The 18,813-nt window shown below is 33.4% G+C and overlaps 1 protein-coding gene across 12 annotated transcripts in view; it reads left to right on the forward strand.

The window, feature by feature from the left end:
* LOC149241464 (calcium-transporting ATPase 5, plasma membrane-type-like) overlaps nucleotides 1-18,813 on the forward strand; it is a 314,590-nt gene that overhangs the window by 206,688 nt on the left and 89,089 nt on the right. Inside the window, exon 1 of one of the 12 annotated variants that reach the window (XM_089373976.1) lies at nucleotides 7,435-8,333. The exons of 10 other annotated variants lie outside the window; for them this stretch is intronic. In XM_089373976.1, the coding sequence (XP_089230102.1) occupies nucleotides 8,166-8,333 (168 nt within the window). In that variant the 5' untranslated portion in view covers nucleotides 7,435-8,165. Of the gene's footprint in view, nucleotides 1-7,434; nucleotides 8,334-17,538; nucleotides 18,110-18,813 lie in introns of those variants that run through there. One more of the 12 variants, XM_089373981.1, reaches the window with a different exon arrangement.

Here is an 18,813-nt window from a genome sequence, read left to right on the forward strand (position 1 = left end):
TTTAATTGTTCCATTTTTTGGATCCATCTTGTGCATATGTTTATCGATTTTGGTGATAATTGGGTTTAAAATATAAAATAGTGAGCCTATTTCTTAAAATGCCATATTAGTACACGCAATAATGTTTCTAAACTATCATCATAAATATATCAAATTATGCAGTTGTCTCAAGGATTGGGATTGGTTCTGGTTCCAAAGCATAACGAACATTTTTGTTATTCTAGAGCTGTCCAACTCAACATTCGGTTGGTGGCTTAGGCTAGGATTAATGATTTTCTATTTCCCATCCATTGATGTCATTTCAAAAATTACAATAGCTAGTGTGTGAAACATGCCATTTGAAGCTCTAGGAGTTTTGATAAGGCACAAAAATTACAATAGCTAGTGTGTCAAACATGCCATTTGAAGTTCTAGGAGTTTTGATAAGGCACTTGTGCCTATGTCCATAATGCTATTGCACAATGTGGTGAGGTTGATATTTATTCATTTGTGATGGTTGAGAATGTGAGGAAGGGGTTGACAAATCTCCTGGGCTTTATACTTTTGACTCATTATTTATAAGTTTCATATTTTCTTGACATTACATAAGTTGATGATCTCTAACTCCACCTTTTGCACTTGCACATACTTTGTATAAACATGTTAGCAGTTAGCACAAAGTTCCACCTTTGAGAAGAATTTATTATGAGGAGTTTAATGCCATTTACTTTCTCCGAGATAAGAAAAATACTTTAATTTGAAACCTTGCCATTTTAATTTGAACCGAATAAAAACTAATCTCTACCCATGACAAGAGTTGATTTCCATGAAGTGGGATGGTGGAAAGATAAACGTAGAAGGTAATGGAACCCTTTATAGAAAGAACACTTAGTGTGGGGATATCTATTAAGTAGATAAAACGTCAATGGACAAGTGAGCTCCATTGAGTTCTCACTAATAAAGTACTAAGTTCGTTCTCGATAATAAGGTACTAACTTCTAAGTAAAGAAAACTCTTGATTTGTTTAAATTTCTAGAAATATAAGAAACAAAGCTTATTCAACTTAGTTAAGTATCTAAGATATGTCTTCTAGAAAGCCATTAATAGTGATTCACAAGTTTACATTTATGAAAGGCCTTTAAGACATTCCATTTGTCTAGTCCTTTACACTACACTTAGTTTGAAGGAAAAATCTAGGAATCAATTCTTCACTTTGTCTAATATCAGTTTGAATGTGTTATTGATCATAACCCTGACTCGTATATTAGGCTAGGGACCTAGTTCATAGAATTAACATCAACATCAAAGGCATTCAGAACCATTGAAATTTATTTAGAAGCCATCGATGAGGAAAAAGCTTTATAGACCATCAAATCATCTACCAAATTGATTGTGACCACCAAATAAACTACCAAATTAGTTGTAGATTAGAATCGATTGTAGGTTAGAAGATAGGCATTCTTGAAGATATTCTCCCTTCCATTTGAAAACATTCTCCGTTACATTTGTAGAAAGTTTGTAGGTTAGAAGATAGGCATTCTTGAAGATATTCTCCCTTCCATTTGAAAACATTCTCCCTTACATTTGTAGAAAGTTTATTGGCTTCATATGCGTACCAAATTATTTGGCAATAGTGCCTTCAATTTTCATTTAAAATTCTCCCTTCCATATTTGGAGATACCAAATTATTTGGCAATAATGCCTTCAATTTTCATTTAAAATTCTCCCTTCCATATTTGGAAAAAATTACTTTCTCCAGAGAAAAAACAACAGAAATAAACAGAACTGCAATGTCGGACAAAAGGGATCACGGCTAGAAGCCAAGATAATCTGAAGCAAAAAAAAATAGGCAGAACAATCCCTCAACGAGACTGGGGAGATCCCCGAGCAGCTCGATAACAAGCCTGCGGTCAAAACACAGAGATCAGGAACCTGTATCCAGCAACACATCCAAGGAAAAACCGATCAAAAGAACATCATGTGAAGGTGAAAGCGCCTGAGACTAATATAGCACCCTGCTCCAGGCACTCAAAATGTATCAGCCCAGGCAGTGCAGAAATTCCACGATTAGAGAGCCAATCTGCGGGAGTGTTCTGTTCCCTATACATGGAAAAAAAAGACACAGTAGAAACAATATTTCATGGAGGCTATTTGATCCGGCCAATGGCATAAAGACAGCACAACCTGGGAGAGCTTCCCCATAGTCCAATAGTCACCTTCGAATCACCTGAGATAACAATTTCATCCACCGCTAGATTCCAGCGATTTTTTTGGCTATGGCACGAAATTGACATTTCAGTAGACAACGATGACAACAAAGAAAAAAGAGACGGGTCATGGTTCATCGTACACGTCTGTAGATGGTTTTGTTGGTTAAATGAAGAGTGAGGTGTCTTTCATTTTATATGCTTTTGTGAGTCAGCTGCCACGTCGGACAGTGGACAGTGAGAGTGAGGTATAATTTGCGTTTTCCTCTGTGACTACTCCGTTACACAGATCTTCCGCCAACTTTCATAAATCACGAACAGCTTTGAGGAAAAAATAAATAAAGGCACAAACCACTTTTAAGAAAAACAAATAAAAGCAGAGCTCCGCGTTACTGTCCTTTTAGTACCTTTTGACAATATAATACAGAATGAGTATGCTCCTTTTTTTTATTTCGACTAAATTTTTTTTACTACGCTCTGTAATTTTACTTTTTTTACTACGCTTTGTAATTTTACTTTTAAAGATTTGTATAAATATTTAACGAAACATTAAATAAATAAATAAAAATTCTATAACATTTCAAAGTGCTTATCTTATGATAGCTTTTAAAAGTGCCCTTTTTTTTTCTTTTATATATATGATCATTCTTATAGCACTTTGGTATAACTTTTATGATTATAAACTCAATAGTTTATGACCTCAACCCTTCTCTATGTATGTTTTGTTTTGTTTTATTTAAACAAAATATTTAATATATGTAGCCAAATGTACCAACAGTGAAAGTGCAAGCATGGACAAGTTTAATGATTGTGTCGAAATTATTATAGTTTTTTAGTTATATATATATATTATTTTTTTATTTATATTTAATATTAAGTAGTGTTTTTCTAAAATAATTAGTTATATATATTATTTATTTATTTATATTTAATATTAAGTAGTGTTTTTCTAAAATAATTAAAATAATAATAATAGGTGGTCAGTTGTTTAAATTAAACATCAAATCGGTGTTGAAGATTTTTTTATTTGTGGCATAAAACAACCAATTTCTTTGCAGTTATTTGACTTCAGTGTATGCAGGTGTTTGTAGTCTACCTTTTTTAAGATTTAAACTTATAAAATCTTACGAAGATGTTTGTAGTCTATTTTTTTTAGATTTAAACTTGTAAACTCTTAAAAAAGGTTATACATGTTTTTATCCATAAAACTATAAATATTTAAAATTTTTAAACTATTGATATACACTGTTAGATGTTTGGAATAGGATTTTTAGAATTTTAATTTAAATATCAATAATTATTAAGTAGACGATAGAAATTGGATGTGCAAAGAATAATTATATGATAGAGATTTAATATTTTAGAATATTCATAGAATATATATAAGATTTATTTTCAAAGTGGTTATGTCTTGTTTTTTTTTTTTAATTAAATATATTAACTAAAACATTGTTATATCAACAAGTGTCAAGTGTCATATGAAGTGAGTTTTGGGTTTTTGAGTGTGAGATATTGATAAACCATGGTATTGTAACAGACCTTATTTACAAATTGAAAATCTCTATGGGAAAGTGAGAGTAAATGTATATATGTTTAACTTATATATTAATTGTTTTTATTATTTAATAATAATAATATATTAAAATAAAGTTAGTTTTATGTTTTTTTTTTAATTAAATATATTAATTAAAAGAATGCCATATCAACAAGTGTCATATCAAGTGAACTTTGGGTTTTTGGCGTGAGGTATTGATAAACCATGGTATTGTAACAAAGCCTATTTACAAATTGAAAATCTATATGGAAAAGTGGGAGTAAATGTATATATATTTAACTTATATAGTAATTGTTTTTATTATTTAATAATAATAATATATTAAAATAAAATTAGTTTATAATTTTTTAATTTTAATAATGTGAGATTTATTTTGATATTTATTATAGATTGATGTCTTTTGACATGTACCAACTATTTAATTTTAATTTATATGATTTCATGTGATTAAACTAGTATTTATAAAACTTAAAAAATATATAAATCTATACATTTTTTTAGTCAACAAGCAAAAATTCATTAGATTATTTAAAATTTACATCAAGTACTCACTAGTCACTATATGAGCCAATGTTTACATAAGGAGGAGGATCAGGTGGGTGCATCAACATCAATTGAGATTAATAATTTTACGAAGAAATTTGAGAAGGAATTTTCTTTCATTACTTGTGTTTCTGGCAATAGTACTATTGTGTATGAGGGTAATGGGTTATGGCTAGTGGATAGTAAAGCGTCCAATCACATGACGAGGATGAGGTCAGTGTTCCATAGTGTTTCAAAGACAGGCTTAAATTGTAGCATGTTTAGTGGGACTAGTACCATGGATGCAGTGAAGGGGGTTGGATGTGTAAGATTCTAGCTAGAGTTAGAAGGATTTTTGGAGGTGACAAGGATGTTGTTTGTTCCAGGGTTGATGGAACACTTACTCCAGTATCAACCTTGGACGATGTTGGGTATAGAGTTCTGTTCCAAGATGGACATACGCTTCTATATTGAGAGGGATTGACCTTGGATGCACATGTTGAGCTTGGCATCAAACAAGGGCTTTCATACAGGTTGCTGGGACAACTTGTGGGTATATCCGAGGGGATCTTAGATACAAGAACAATGTCAGTTGTTGAGAGGGAGCAGGGGGCAAGGAAGAGCGATTCTTCAAGTACTGTGAGGAGCCTCCATTGGTGTGATATGACATTGTTAGACGCTTAGGATTAAGATCCTCAAAGCATGGTTGGAAAGAATAAGTCTTTATATAAGATTGTGAAACATGTAGCAGAGAAGTCTTCTAGTTCAAAGGGAGCAACTACAACAACAGATAACGTGGTGGTGTTCGAGAAAAATCCAAGTGGAAGAGATTCTTCCAGAAGTACTTCCCTTGCTAAGAGGGACCGTTGAAGTTTGTAGCTTGAGCAGGTACTTCTACACAAGCCTTGTGTCTAGGCGTGTAGAAGTCACCCAAATTTCACCATAGAATTTTCGTTGATGTAACTTAGCCTAAGTTAAACTTATGAAAGCACATAATTATATGTTGGCTTATTGAGCTAAAATAAAAACTTAGAGAAAGTAAACTATTTACTTTAGTGATAATTTTTTAATCTTAGTTGTAGATATCAAGTGAGGCGAGATCTAATCTTGGCCGTCCATCGCTTTGAGGTTAGGGTTTTGTCTCAATGCAAAGTTATAAAGGTGAGGCTAATGTGAGGAGAAGACACAATAGCAACACAAGATTGAGAGAGACTTCTTAGTGAGTATTTGCTAGGTCGAAGAGAGTGCAATGAGTTTGGTGATCAGTTTTGTATTTTCTCAGTTGAGCCATTATCTCTAATACTAGAACTCAAGTAAGTTCTGTGATCAATTTATTAATAAAGAACTGTTGATTGGGCATAAATTTGTTTATGTGTGTGTGATTCAGATCAAATAATTTTTGCTTCTGCTATTTTTTCCTATGTGTTAGGAATCTGGTTATGTATTTATTCTACTAATAATTGTTTATGTGTTAGGAATCTGGTTATGTATTTATTCTACTAATAATTGTTGGGAACAAAATTTCAGAATTAATTGATTTGATATTTTCTAATTACTGTTAAACATAATTAATTATAATTAAATTTTAATTGAACATAATAATTTATAATTAACTATTATAATTAACATTACTAATTCCAACCACTAAATCATTTAAACACAGGCAAATCATTAAAACACCGTGCAATTAACTTTTTAAAAACAGTGTGTATTAAGAACTTAATAAAGTAGATCTCTATCTTATCAAGATATGTACGAAGGTGATACAAGTTCTTCATAAAGGATTTTAATGTGTTTAAATGAGTCATTCCTAGCGTAATTATGTCCACTACGTTAGGCGGTGATAAAAGAGAATCCATTTATATTTTATTTTTAGATTCAGAAAAGAAGACTTTTAAGTCCACATTGGTGGGTGGAGAGAAGAACTTTTATCTGGCCTACCATGTGGTAGACCGGACCTTGATGTCTCTTTCCTTTTGTCTAAGATTTTCAATTTAAATTATTTTTCCATTTTTCCCTATGGGATCGGCATGCCACTCTCCTCTTAAGTGCGATATGGTCTCCTCTTAAATGCGATATGGGATGGGATGGGATGGGATGGGCATGTCACTCTCCTCTTATATGCCATAGGATTTGGTAGGGTCTCCTATCCATTGTCCCAAATTCCAACACCCGGATTGAGGACCAAAATACATTTCAAATAAAAAAAATGCATTTGTATAATTAAAATAATCCAAATATATTAATAATAAAATAATGGATTGAGGAAAAATACATTTCAAATAAAAATTATATTTGTATAATTAAAATAATCTAAATATATTAATAATTAAAATAATCTAAATATATTAATAATAAAATAATAATATTTATGAAAAATATTTAAAATATATAAAAAGATTTTATTTATTCCATATTAATATAAATATTCAGAACAACAAAATCCAATAAAAATCTTTATATAACATTTCACATCATCATTGTTAGTGTATAAAAATTTCACATCAATATTTGAAACAACGAAAACTAGTAAAAATCTTTACATAATAGTTCACATCATTCTTAAATTATAATAATTTCCTAATATAAATCTTTACATAATAGCTCACATCATTACTAAAGAATAAAAATTTCACATCGTTATTTTGGTACAAAAATTATTATCCGAACATAGATGGATGACCCAACCCAAACTAAAGTAAAATGTGTTTGTAAAGTATAAACATGCGAGGATGGATCGGACACATACAATAAAGCTTTTGGAGTCATCTCACTACCAAGATAAATGTGGTGTAAATATCACACAGTATCACTTAGGTGGCATCACCATATTAGGACATCTCGCGCACTTTTGGAAATTCTTGATTCGGACATTGCTGCTTTCCGGAAATGTCTAGGTTCTCTAAAAAGTTAAACGGAAAACTGACTTCAAACCAAATAAAAAAGGATCTTTGCATAGTGACTCACTATGGAGTTCAGATTTATAAACAGAGTTCTGACGGGGTGGAGTAAACTTTCGTCAATCTCTGCGCGGTCCAATCAACCTCGAGTGATTGAGCAAAACACGTTACCATCATCATCAAGTGGCGACAACAAAGCTTGAGTAAATCTGCTACACGCAGCTACTATTGAACATTCCTTTTCTCAATTTAGTAAAATGTAAATATTAATTTTAAAGAGAAACCGCCCTGAAGTATTAAAATAGATAAAAGCGTTTTGTCTGATATTCTTACCGGCAAAATATAATTGTTATACAGGCGAAATGAAATTGTGTGAATGGAGCGACTCTGAATATGGATTACGGATGCCAGTGAATCCGAGAGAGTTGAAGGAAGGGGAATATCAGTTACAGTAACGGGAGAGGACCGAAAGGGTTTTTGTCCGCGTTAAAGCATTTCAGCGAGAATCGAACGCTAGACCTCTTTCTCCTAGTTTACAGATGTATCACATGCCGAATCTCAAAGTGAAGGTGGACAGGCGGAAACAGCGTAAATAACGCGTGGCGTGTAGTTGCAGCTTTGTAAACTAGAGTTCAACATTTAAGCGCGTGATGCAGAGTTAAAATTAGGTTTGATTTAATACAAGGGCGTACGTATATCGTATATGAGATGGGTTAAAATTAGGTTTGATTTAATACAAGGGCGTACGTATATCGTATATGAGATGGGTTGAGAAGAGGGGAATGATAAGTATTTTGCTTTCAGTAATTTGAAAAGCCGTTAGAGTAACACATTAACATGACTCATACCGTGCTTTTACGCCAAGTTTTGCTCCGAAAATTTTGATCCCGGTTCGATTTTTGTGGTAAATAAAGGCAAGCTGTGATTTACATTGAAAGCGTTTTGTACTTTATGTTGTTGTGACCGGCGTCATCTCTCCTGCGCGTGGAAATAAACATTGTCATGAGCTCAAATGGTCCTGGGAACCCGAGGAGACTTTCCCCTAGGCGATCTCCTTCGTGTGAGAATTACGAGCGATTCGAACACAGCGATGACGAAGACGAAACACAGAACGATGTTTTTAATATCCTTCACAAGAAAGCACCACTGGAGAGCCTCAGGAAATGGAGGGTAAGTCTTTGTCTTTAAATATCTCTTTTTTTTGAAGGTTGAATAAAATCTCTATTGAGCTTTTTTTTTAGCGATTTTGTTATCCCTATGGATAGCGTTGTTAAAGATTATGGATGCTTGAAGAAGAAAGGATATTGCCATGTTAAATCCAGCTGCAGATTACTGCAGATTAGAAACAAATGTAGGTTTGAGGCGAGATTGGGTTTTGTAAGAGACTGGTTTTTATGCAGAGCTAGTGAATTTTAGGGTTCATATGTTACGCAGCTCCGCCAGGGCAACACTGTTCTATTCTTTCATATTTAAAAGTTCAGGAGACATTGAACAAATGTTTGAAACGGGATTGGCTAATGAAAACTACATTGAATGTCATAGGCATTCATTTCCATTCAAATTCTAACGAAGTTGAAACGTCAAAGGGGAAGTTTAGGTTTTAGTTGAAGGAATCAGTAATAGCTTCCCAAACAACACGGTCACGAGTTCGATACTCTAAAGCAGTCCGTACTATTTTCTTTGGGATAAATGCCTTATCTTCGTGCATTTGTGAATGAGGAATATTGTTTTTTTTTTCCTAAGTAAGATTGATTAATCTATTAATATAGTACAAAAAGTAATTATAGAGAGGTCTAGCCGTCAAAGAACTGAACATTAACCATCACAAAAAGTTTAGTTTCGCTGTCATTGCCCCAACAAAGGGGAAACCAATCTAGGGAAGCCAAAGTACTGAGCATCAACCATCACTAGAAAATTCAGTTTAGCTGTGACTGCCCCAACAGAGGGGAAACCAGTGCAAGAAATCCAAAAAACCACATATGGGTTAAAAGTTTTGACCAGAAAACAAAATAACAATTCAGAGAGTGCATTGATCTAATCATAAAACATGAAATTAACCGAAAACTCCCAGTCAGCATGAGCATCATATACCTAGCAAGAGATGCGCCACCTGGCAGCAATGTGTCAGGGCTAAAGGTTGTCTGGGACCGGCTCCTCTTCAATCCTGCATGCATATTTGTACCAGTCATCCTCTTCTGTTGACGTGTCCGCTCCCTGTGTTGGATGGGCCCTTTCAGCGCTCCCCATGTTTGCATGCAGGCCGGACGTGTCTCTTCGTCAGTTGCCCGAAGCCTGAGTGTCGCCAAGCATGTTGCTATAGCTTGTTGACTGTCAGCCGATGCTTTGCCATGCAGGGTGGCTCTATCAATGTCGGGCTACATTTCGCTTGGCCTGCAAACTCCTCTGTCGCTTGGAGCTGCCCTATTCAGCGCTTCTCTGTGTGCACTTAGAGGTGTCGTCTGATCCAAGTCTTCAGTGAAAGTATTTGTGATAGTAGCAGTGATGACAGGCTAGTTCAGAGTGCTACGAAAACAAAATTGAGTGGTATGGGGTGCTGGATGTAGGGGGAGGGGGAAATTTGCTATGTGCACTGCAGTGTCCCGTCATTCAGAGCCTCGGAAACGGGTTCTACCCCTTCCGCTTTGGATGTCTGGATATTGACCAGAGAAAAAATCGAGAGGGTTGGGGATGTCTATTGAAGAATCAGGGGAAGCTGAATCAGGGTTGGGGGTTGCAGGAGGGCGGACGCTTCCGCCTCGCGTGCCACCTCTCCTCCTTCTCATTCTATGATGAACCATGGCGGGATTGAAGGGATGATTAGCAGTGGGGAAGGTGGTGGAGTGATTGTGCAGAGGATGGACTAGGGAGGGCTGAGCCAGAGCTAGGTTGCAGAGCCTATTTTGTGAATAATGAAATCCATTACCCAAGTCAATGCAGCAACGCAGTGAGCAATGGTAGCCTGTGACAGTGCGAGAGCATGGCTCTAAGGCTTACAGGGGGCAGACACAATGGAGCAAGGGGGGAGGAATACCATAATTCTCTGCAGATGCCATTGCTATGAAGGAGGTGGAGCCGTCTCGGCCTTGGGGCTCATTTAATGGCATCTGCAAGGTGCTTTGAATGTGCCTCAAGCGGGGTTCGGGAAGGACACATACGGCCATTTGGCCAGCCCATCCGCTGCCCGTCCATCTTGTCAACTTAATTAGCCAGACAATCACCTGCATCCGGGTAGCTTAAAGGAATATTGTTGGTGCAGTTTAGTTTATTCTTTTTCCTTTTTTCCAAGATATATATATATATATATATATATATATTTTTTTTTTTTTTCCTAGATATATATATATATATATATATATATTTTCTTTTTTTCCGAGATATTTTTAAAGTAAGATTATAAATTTTAGTCATTTAAAATGCTATTTTTCTAGACGTAATGGCCGACCATTTTTCTGGTTTAAAAAAGCTATTTTTCATAGAAATATATTTTTGAGTAGGATTATAAATTTTAGTGGTTTAAAATGTTATTTTGATTACATAAATAAGTTGAACTTTCCAAAATTTGTTGAACATTAGAATTTTACAATTTACGCATCAAATATTTATAATTTTAAGAAATTTTGGCCAAAAAAACAAACATAGAAATTTTGGCTAAAATGAAATTTATAAAAAAAACATCTAATAATTAAAAAGAAAAAAATCTAATAATTAATGCATATTTCTTTAAATAATTCACCCCAAAAGCCTTAGAAAATAGAGATGTCATGCCATCTTAATATAAAGAACAAAGTTTGTAATTAAGATCTGATGTATTACTAAATCATGTAGTTGCATTGAGGGATCAGTTCCAAAGCATGATATCATTTTTGCTATTATTGGCTTGGGCTTTAGTCGTAATGATTTCCCATTCACTGTTGCAATGAAGTTTTTATTTTGGTGTTTTCTTAGTTTTAAAATTGTATTAGTTAGTATAAAACACATGATTCCATGGCTTAGGAATTTTGATAAGGTATTGTGTTACTGTTAGTAGTGTTATTTCATAATGTGGTAAGGTTGACATTTTGTCATTTGTATTTGTTTGGAATGTGATAAGGGAATCAACCAACCTATTGGCGCTCGACGCTCGAATCATTATGTACAAGGCTTATAATTTTTAGACCATAATTTCTAGACATTATAGGGGTTAGTGATCTTTATTTTTGTCTTTTGCACTTGAACATTCTTTGTAGAAACATGTTAACATAGAGTCCACTTTCTCAACCCATGAGAAAAGTTTATTAATAGGAGAAAAGTAAAGAACATTAAAACTTATTTATAATGCTATTTACTTTCTTTGAGGTAAGATAGAAGATTTTATTTTGAGAGCCTCCAATGCTAATTGGAATTTCATTCATAAAAGACTATTGTTACTTGTGGAAAGAGTCGACCTCTAGAGAGTGGAGACAAGGGAAAGGTTAACATAGAATTAACCTCGTGGAAAGAGTGGATCTATAGGGAGTGGAGACAAGGGAAAGGTTAACATAGATTAACCCTGTGGAAGGAGTGGATTTCTAGGGAGTGGGGACAAGATGAACATAGAAGAAACCATGCCATGCTAAATGGAATTTCATAAAAAACTAGTGTTTACCTAGGGAAAGAGTGAATATCTAGGGAGTGGGAATAATGGAAAGATGAACATAGAAAGAAGAAACCCATTATGTCTATTTGGCAAAGAAAAAACAAAAAGAGTTGTTTAAGATTTGGACCCTTTGGACCCTTTGTAGAAGGGACACTTAATGTGGGATACTTAAATCAATAAGAGGTCAATTGACAACTAAGCCTCCTTATAATAAGGGATTAGGAAAATAATTTTTTCTTAGCCCTAATTAATAAACCAAGTCTTGATCATTTGAGGAGTGATAACTTATTTAGTTAAGCATATAAGATATAACTTTTAGAAAGTTATTGATAGTCATTGACAAACTTACATATATAAGGCCTTTAAAACATTCCATTTCCAGTTTGTCCACTATTTGTCTAGAGCTTTGCCACTTGATTTAAACAAAGAAGTATCTAATTGTTTTCCTTGACATTGCGCAATATCACTATGTTATTGTCAATGTTCCACCAAGTTTCCGGGATGTGGGGGCGAGAGAGCAGGGATACACAGGGACGACCTATGCAAAAGCTCCCCACCAATTTTTAGGAAATGTGGGGGGATGTCAAGGTCTTAAATATAAAAATTAATGATATATCATTGAAATTTTAATATTTATAATGCAACTATCTTTATCATTATATACTATATAACACTTACATCATGAAGGATAAATGATAAATCAATGAATCATATAACTGAAGTCTGAAACAAATTTAAAACGAAAAGCATGATATAATATAATCATACATCATACATGTAAGTTTGTAACTGTACAATGTAACTGCTAACAATGTAGAATGAAAATAAATGTTTAAAGTTTTAAAGTTTAAACCATATTGAAGTTCCAACTATGAATACTGAATATTGAAATAAAACTCAAGTCTGATACATCAAGAGCCAAATTTTTATAGAGTCAACAATGAAGTCTAATATATCATATATCAAGACTCAAAATAAACTGAAGTCTACAACTAAACTCTGAAATAGAAAAACAAATAAGTTAATAACATAAGAACATATCAAAGGATAAATCATAAATGAACATAATTGCTCAAGGTAATGCCCCACTAGTTTCTGCATCTAGTTGCTGCATCAATAAATCATGATCAGCCATGTCACCATTTGAATCAGAATCACTTGCATTCTCAAACATGCTTAAGTGGCACACCAACCAACCCCATATGTGTCTCATCAAGTCTCTTCCATATCTACCTGTGCATCATCCTTTGGATCAACATCCCATCGTGTTCCCAGTTCATAAAAATTAGGATTTTTTTTTTTGTTTCATTAAAAAAATGCGATTTTTGTCTAGGGAAATGACCCCTCACGACCCCACACGATCCCTTTCTCCTAGGTAACAACCCCATTTGGAGGATTTGACCCTGAAAATCGAGGAAACACCCCCTTACAAGTTTTCACGTATACCCTACTTTTTGGGAACATGGGGAAACGATCCAGTCGTCTCCAAGTCCCCGGAGCGTGAGGGAGCTCAGAAACTCAACCCCAGGTGGGGGGATGCGACCTTGTGAAATATTGATTATTGTTATTGGTCATGCATCCAACTCTTAAATCAAGCTAGAGGGACCTCATTTGTAGAGTTGGCATTAAAGACATGTAAAATTATTTTAATGCATGGTATGAAAAATCTTAAAGCCGAGAACCATCGAATTCTAGCTAGAATGTATCCATTATGCAATAACTTTAAAGATAACCACTAAATAGATGGTTGGTCAGAAGATATGCGTCCTTGGAAACATTAAAGCTACCATTTCGAAAAAGGTTTAATGGCTTCAAATGCCTATCAAATTATTCGACAATGGAAGTGCTTTCATTTTTAGTGGCGTAAGAATGATAATAAAGCCCCACAAAATCAGGACCAACTAAGAAGTTTTGTTATACGGTATTCCATGCTTCATGTAATTTATGATCACCACTTTCCAATCTTCATAGCATTTAGGAGTCTATTTTGAACATGGGCCTTGTGCTTTTAAGTAATGTTAATACTCATCATGCCCAAATCATTTGGTGTGTAACTACGGTTTCAATTGTTTTTGTGAAATTACTTTGACCTTCAAAGTTAGCCCATAAAAAACATCCGAGAATTTCTCCAACCTTCCAAGGGCATTGAGGGATCGAGTCCAACTTGATGAGTAGTAAAATGTCATCTTTGTCTTATATATTTTACATTTACCTCCATCCTATATTTTCTAGTGTGTATACTAACAATAATGTTAAATTGCTAGGAAATAGAGACTAATCTATTAGACTTTTGAAAAACTAGATTTTATATAATATAAATAAAGCCTAAGTATAGAAAATATATTAAAAAATCAAAACCCATTCATAAGTCACAACATGAGAACTGAATAATGAAATGATAACGTGTCATGTTTAGTTTAAGAACCAAACCTGAATTATAATATGAGAACCAAACTGATTAGATAATTTATAAACATAAATATTAATATCATGCATTATCTCTCGTGCAAAAAAATAATTGTAAATACAAAATTAAATTTCTCATTAATGATCATTTTATAGAATTAAATATATATTTTAAAATAAATTAAATAATTTATAAATATAAACACTAATATCATGATCAATTATACCTCATACAAAAAAATACTTATAAATACAAAATTGAGCATCTCAGTAATCATCATTCTATAACTCTAAATACATATTCTAAAATAGGTATATATGTACCTCATTTAAATATTTCAATATAATTAGTCATCTTTTTTTAAATTTACTATAAATTATTTCACACATATTATAATGGATGTATTTTATTGCTTAAGAAAAATTTTCATTTAGAATTAAATGGAATTGATAATTAAATTTCATCTAACTAAATAATTAAATTATTATTAATAATATAAAAAATTAAATAATTAAATTATATTCAATAATATAAAAAATTATTATTAATTTTGTAGACCAAAAAAACACTACGTATCCATTATCCATATAATTTATCTTATAATGTATCATACTTTTGCTAGCATCAAGAAAAACTTAATAATGTCTCAAACCTTCTGTTAGCATCATTAGAAACTAAAAATTAGAATTTTTATGTCTCATGGCTTTTTTCTTTGGCATTATCACATGCTGTACAACTACTACCTGTTAAAAGTAATCAATAATTTATCTATTTAATTATACAGTTTATTAAGTTTAAAGAGGCTTTTTAATTTAGTAAATTAGAAAAAATAAAATTAAAAACTAAGTATTGATTAAAGTAGAAATTAGAAAAGGAAAAATTAAAAATTAAGTTTTGATGGGTAACAATTTTTTGGGATGTAAACTTTTTCAAATAAAATAAAAAAATTTCTTTTAGCTTAATGTTTTAATAAATCTAAAATCAAAATAAATCTACACTTTATGCTTTCTAAAACTTCATTAAAAAACTACTCCTAAGTTTTATTTTTACAAAAATACAAATTTTAATATTTATTTATTTGGATTCCCGCATGTGAAGATTACATAATATGGTTCCGGACTTGAAAATCCATTTACGTGGCACATCCTACGTAGATTTGGGCGGATTCATATCTATATCCGATCCACCCTCAAGCCAAGCCACTTTGGATTCCGTGACACAGGGATAGTATTAGTAAAATGCCATCTTTGCATTACATATTTTACATTTATCTTCCTCTTAACTATTTCAAGGATAATAATAATAAATTTATTTTTAAGTCTATGAAGTTTAAAGAAAATTTGAAATTTAAGGAAAATTATATCACCCATATAAATTCTATTTTGAAAGCAATATTTTGGAAGAAGTTGTCGATTATAAATACTTGAGAATTGACTTCAACAAAAGTCTGAAAAAAAAGAACTTTAAGGGGTTGGAAAACATTTTATGCTTTTCAATTTAAGGGGTTGGAAAACATTTTATGCTTTTCAAAATAGGTGTAGAGACGCAGAGTTATGGGCCTGAAAACCACTCAAATTCTTTTTAGGCTTCTAGTGATTCTCTATAGTTGTGAATTATGGGTCAGCAGTACATCTGACATGTAGTGGAAACAAATTGAGAAAATTCAAAAGCGTTTGATTACAAACAAATTCAAGATTAAAAGTGCATTTCCTTATGCTATATTGTTAAGTGAAACAGACGCTGCTCCGGTTGAAGCAATTGCTATGGTGTGAGTGATAAGTTATTTAAAAAAATTGAGCAAATGGAAGAGGGTAGAAGGCCTAAGTTTGTCTTTAATGACATATTGTGCAACATAAAAAAGACTTGGATGCAGCGAAATAACAAATGGTTTAGTAAATGGGTTATTTGCTTGAACACGTGTACCGTAAACAACAAAGAGATAAAAGCTTTTGTTATGTATAAGTTCCACAAAAGTACTTGTGATAATGAGCCATAAAGAAAGAAAAAGTACTATATTGAAGTTGTAATCCCCTCATAGTCATCAACCAAAAGCATACATAGAGACCAATATCTCTTGGAGAGCCAAAATTGTTATTGCTCTGTTAAAGACTAATTCTCATCAGCTCCATTGTGAAATAGGGCATTGGAAAATGCCAAAAAAAAGTGTGGGAGGAAAGAGTATGCATTTTTGGTTCTTCAGAAAAGTTGAAACATTAAAACATTTCATTTTATAATGTGAGGCCTTCAAAGACAACAAAGACAGTTATGCAGATATGCTGGCAACTAGTTCTTGGGATAACCTATTTAGCTAGGAGTTTGTCGAGAAGTTGGGAACATTTATTGTGAGGCTTCACAAAAAAATTAAAAGAATTTTCTTTTCTTATTTTTTTATTTTTTAATTTTAATTTTAATTTTATTTTTATTTCTATACAATAAAAAGGGATAGGAAAAAGTATGGTTGCGTAATAATCACGCATAAATGGTTTTGTTAGTTGAAGGGATTGTATCTTAACCCTAGATTCTAGTGTTACTCTATATTATTATTTTTGTATAAAATGTTTTGGAAATGATTCCTTATAATGAAAAGTTAAAATATTACCTTAACCGAATATATCAATTAGATGAGGAAGCAATCTTTCGTATAGAATATTTTTGACTAAAAATTAAAAAGATTTTTTATTTTTATTTTTCTTTCTTTCTTTCTATACCATAAAAGGAAAAAGTACGATTGCGTCATAATCACCCATAAATGGTTTTGTTATGAAGTGACCCTAGATTCTAGTGTTACTCCATATTATTATTTCTGTATAAAATGTTTTGGAAATGATTCCATATGCATTTATTGTGAAGCTTCACAAAAAAAGGGCCGAATACATCAAGCAGATGAAAAAGCAATCTGTCCCATAGGCTATCTTTAGCCTCGTGGACGTTAAAATAATTTCTTTCTTCTTTCTTTCTTTCTATAATGAAATGTTAAAATATTACCTTAAAAATTATGATGGAATGCTTAGTCGCCATGCGTCCGATATCGGAGAGTGACGTGTTTTGAATGTTACATTTTTATTTTCCGCCGTAACTGCTATCATGTACCGTTACACAAAACACGTACTGCACCTTCCACGAACTTTCGCTTTTCAAAGCAGGGCTCCTTGTCAATCTCCCTTCCGTACATTCTATGCAATAAAATATAAAATGACTTTATAAAGGAGCTGTAGGGATTCTAACGTAGACAGCAGAGGTTAATTAATGGCCGCATAACGGAAGAATATCCGTCCAGCTACTCTCCTAGGTCGGTGGCAGAAAGGGTTTCATCTGATTTCCAAGAGTTTCAGCGAGAGTCGAACAAGTGACGTCTCTTTTGCCCGTGGACAGATGCCTTGCATGTAAGATTTCTAAAACGAAGTGCGAAGCGCAGAAACAATAGTCTCACAAGCAATTTGGTAGACCATCTATGCGTGGCCTCTTTAATCAGAAACTCTTTTTCATCGGCACGGTATCAATTTGTAAGTTTGATTTGGTGCGGGGTAAATATATGACCTGCTGAGAGCAGTATGAGATTGTGTAACTCGTGAAACAGTTACAGTATTTCATCTTAGTAATAACGTGTTCAAGCGCAAGGATCTGCTGGGAAAGTGGCTATATTAGTTTGAATACAGTGTTAAATGGTTAGAGGCAAGCTGTGATTTGCATTGGAGGTGGTTTACTGCTGTGATATTGTGCCCGGTGTCATCTCTCCTGCGGTTGAACAAGATTGTCATGAGCTCTGGAGGTCCCGGAGACCCAAGGAGATTTTCCCCTAGAGGATCTCCTTCGTGGGAGAATTTTGAGGGATTGGAAAGTAGCGATGACGAAGACGAAATGCAGAACGATGTTTTCAATATCCCATCCAAGAAAGCTCCACTGGAAAGACTCAGAAAATGGAGGGTAAGTGTGTATATCTTCAAAATTGTTCTTTCTTAGAAGGTCGTATGAGATCTATATCGAGTATTTTTACCCATTTGGCCATAATTGTGCACATGTTAAGATTATTTTTACTCGAAGAAAGGACATAGTCATGTTCAACCGGCTGTAGCTTCATATAGAATCAAAACACATGCAGATATGAGCCGAGAATAGTTTATAATTTCGAGCTGGTGGAGATTAGGCCTTGAACATAATTTTGTTCTTTCAGTCACAACATGTGAGCCATTTAGAGTGCAGACGTCTCCATCATTAGAGTCAATTTTCATGCTAATCTTTTATCATCACCTTATAGTCTCATGCATGACTTGAGGCACTCTTCAAAACATCCCTTGAACCATAGTATACGTCAAAATTGCTTGAAAGAGGGGTGGGGTTTGAAGGGTTAAAATCCATTAGTTTGCCCCGCATGTGTCAACAAATGTGGGTCCTACCTATACTTCTATTGCAAGTTCATTTATACACAAACATAAACTCGAAAACAATAGGCTTGCCAACTTATTGAAAGTAGTCCTAGTATGTCTTTAGTGGATTGTTGGGCCAGTCAAAATGGGCCCCATTATTATTGTTCCTCCCGTTAGTGTCCTATATTATAGTAGTCAAAAGCAAGCTTAGTCTTTTCTATTATTTGGTAAATTTATAAAATATTTCCTATGATGTCATAGGGG

The sequence above is a fragment of the Pinus tabuliformis genome, chromosome 8, assembly GCF_031772625.1.
Source record: "Pinus tabuliformis cultivar Carrire ecotype Pingquan chromosome 8, CPIR1, whole genome shotgun sequence".
Taxonomy (NCBI): Eukaryota; Viridiplantae; Streptophyta; class Pinopsida; order Pinales; family Pinaceae; genus Pinus; species Pinus tabuliformis.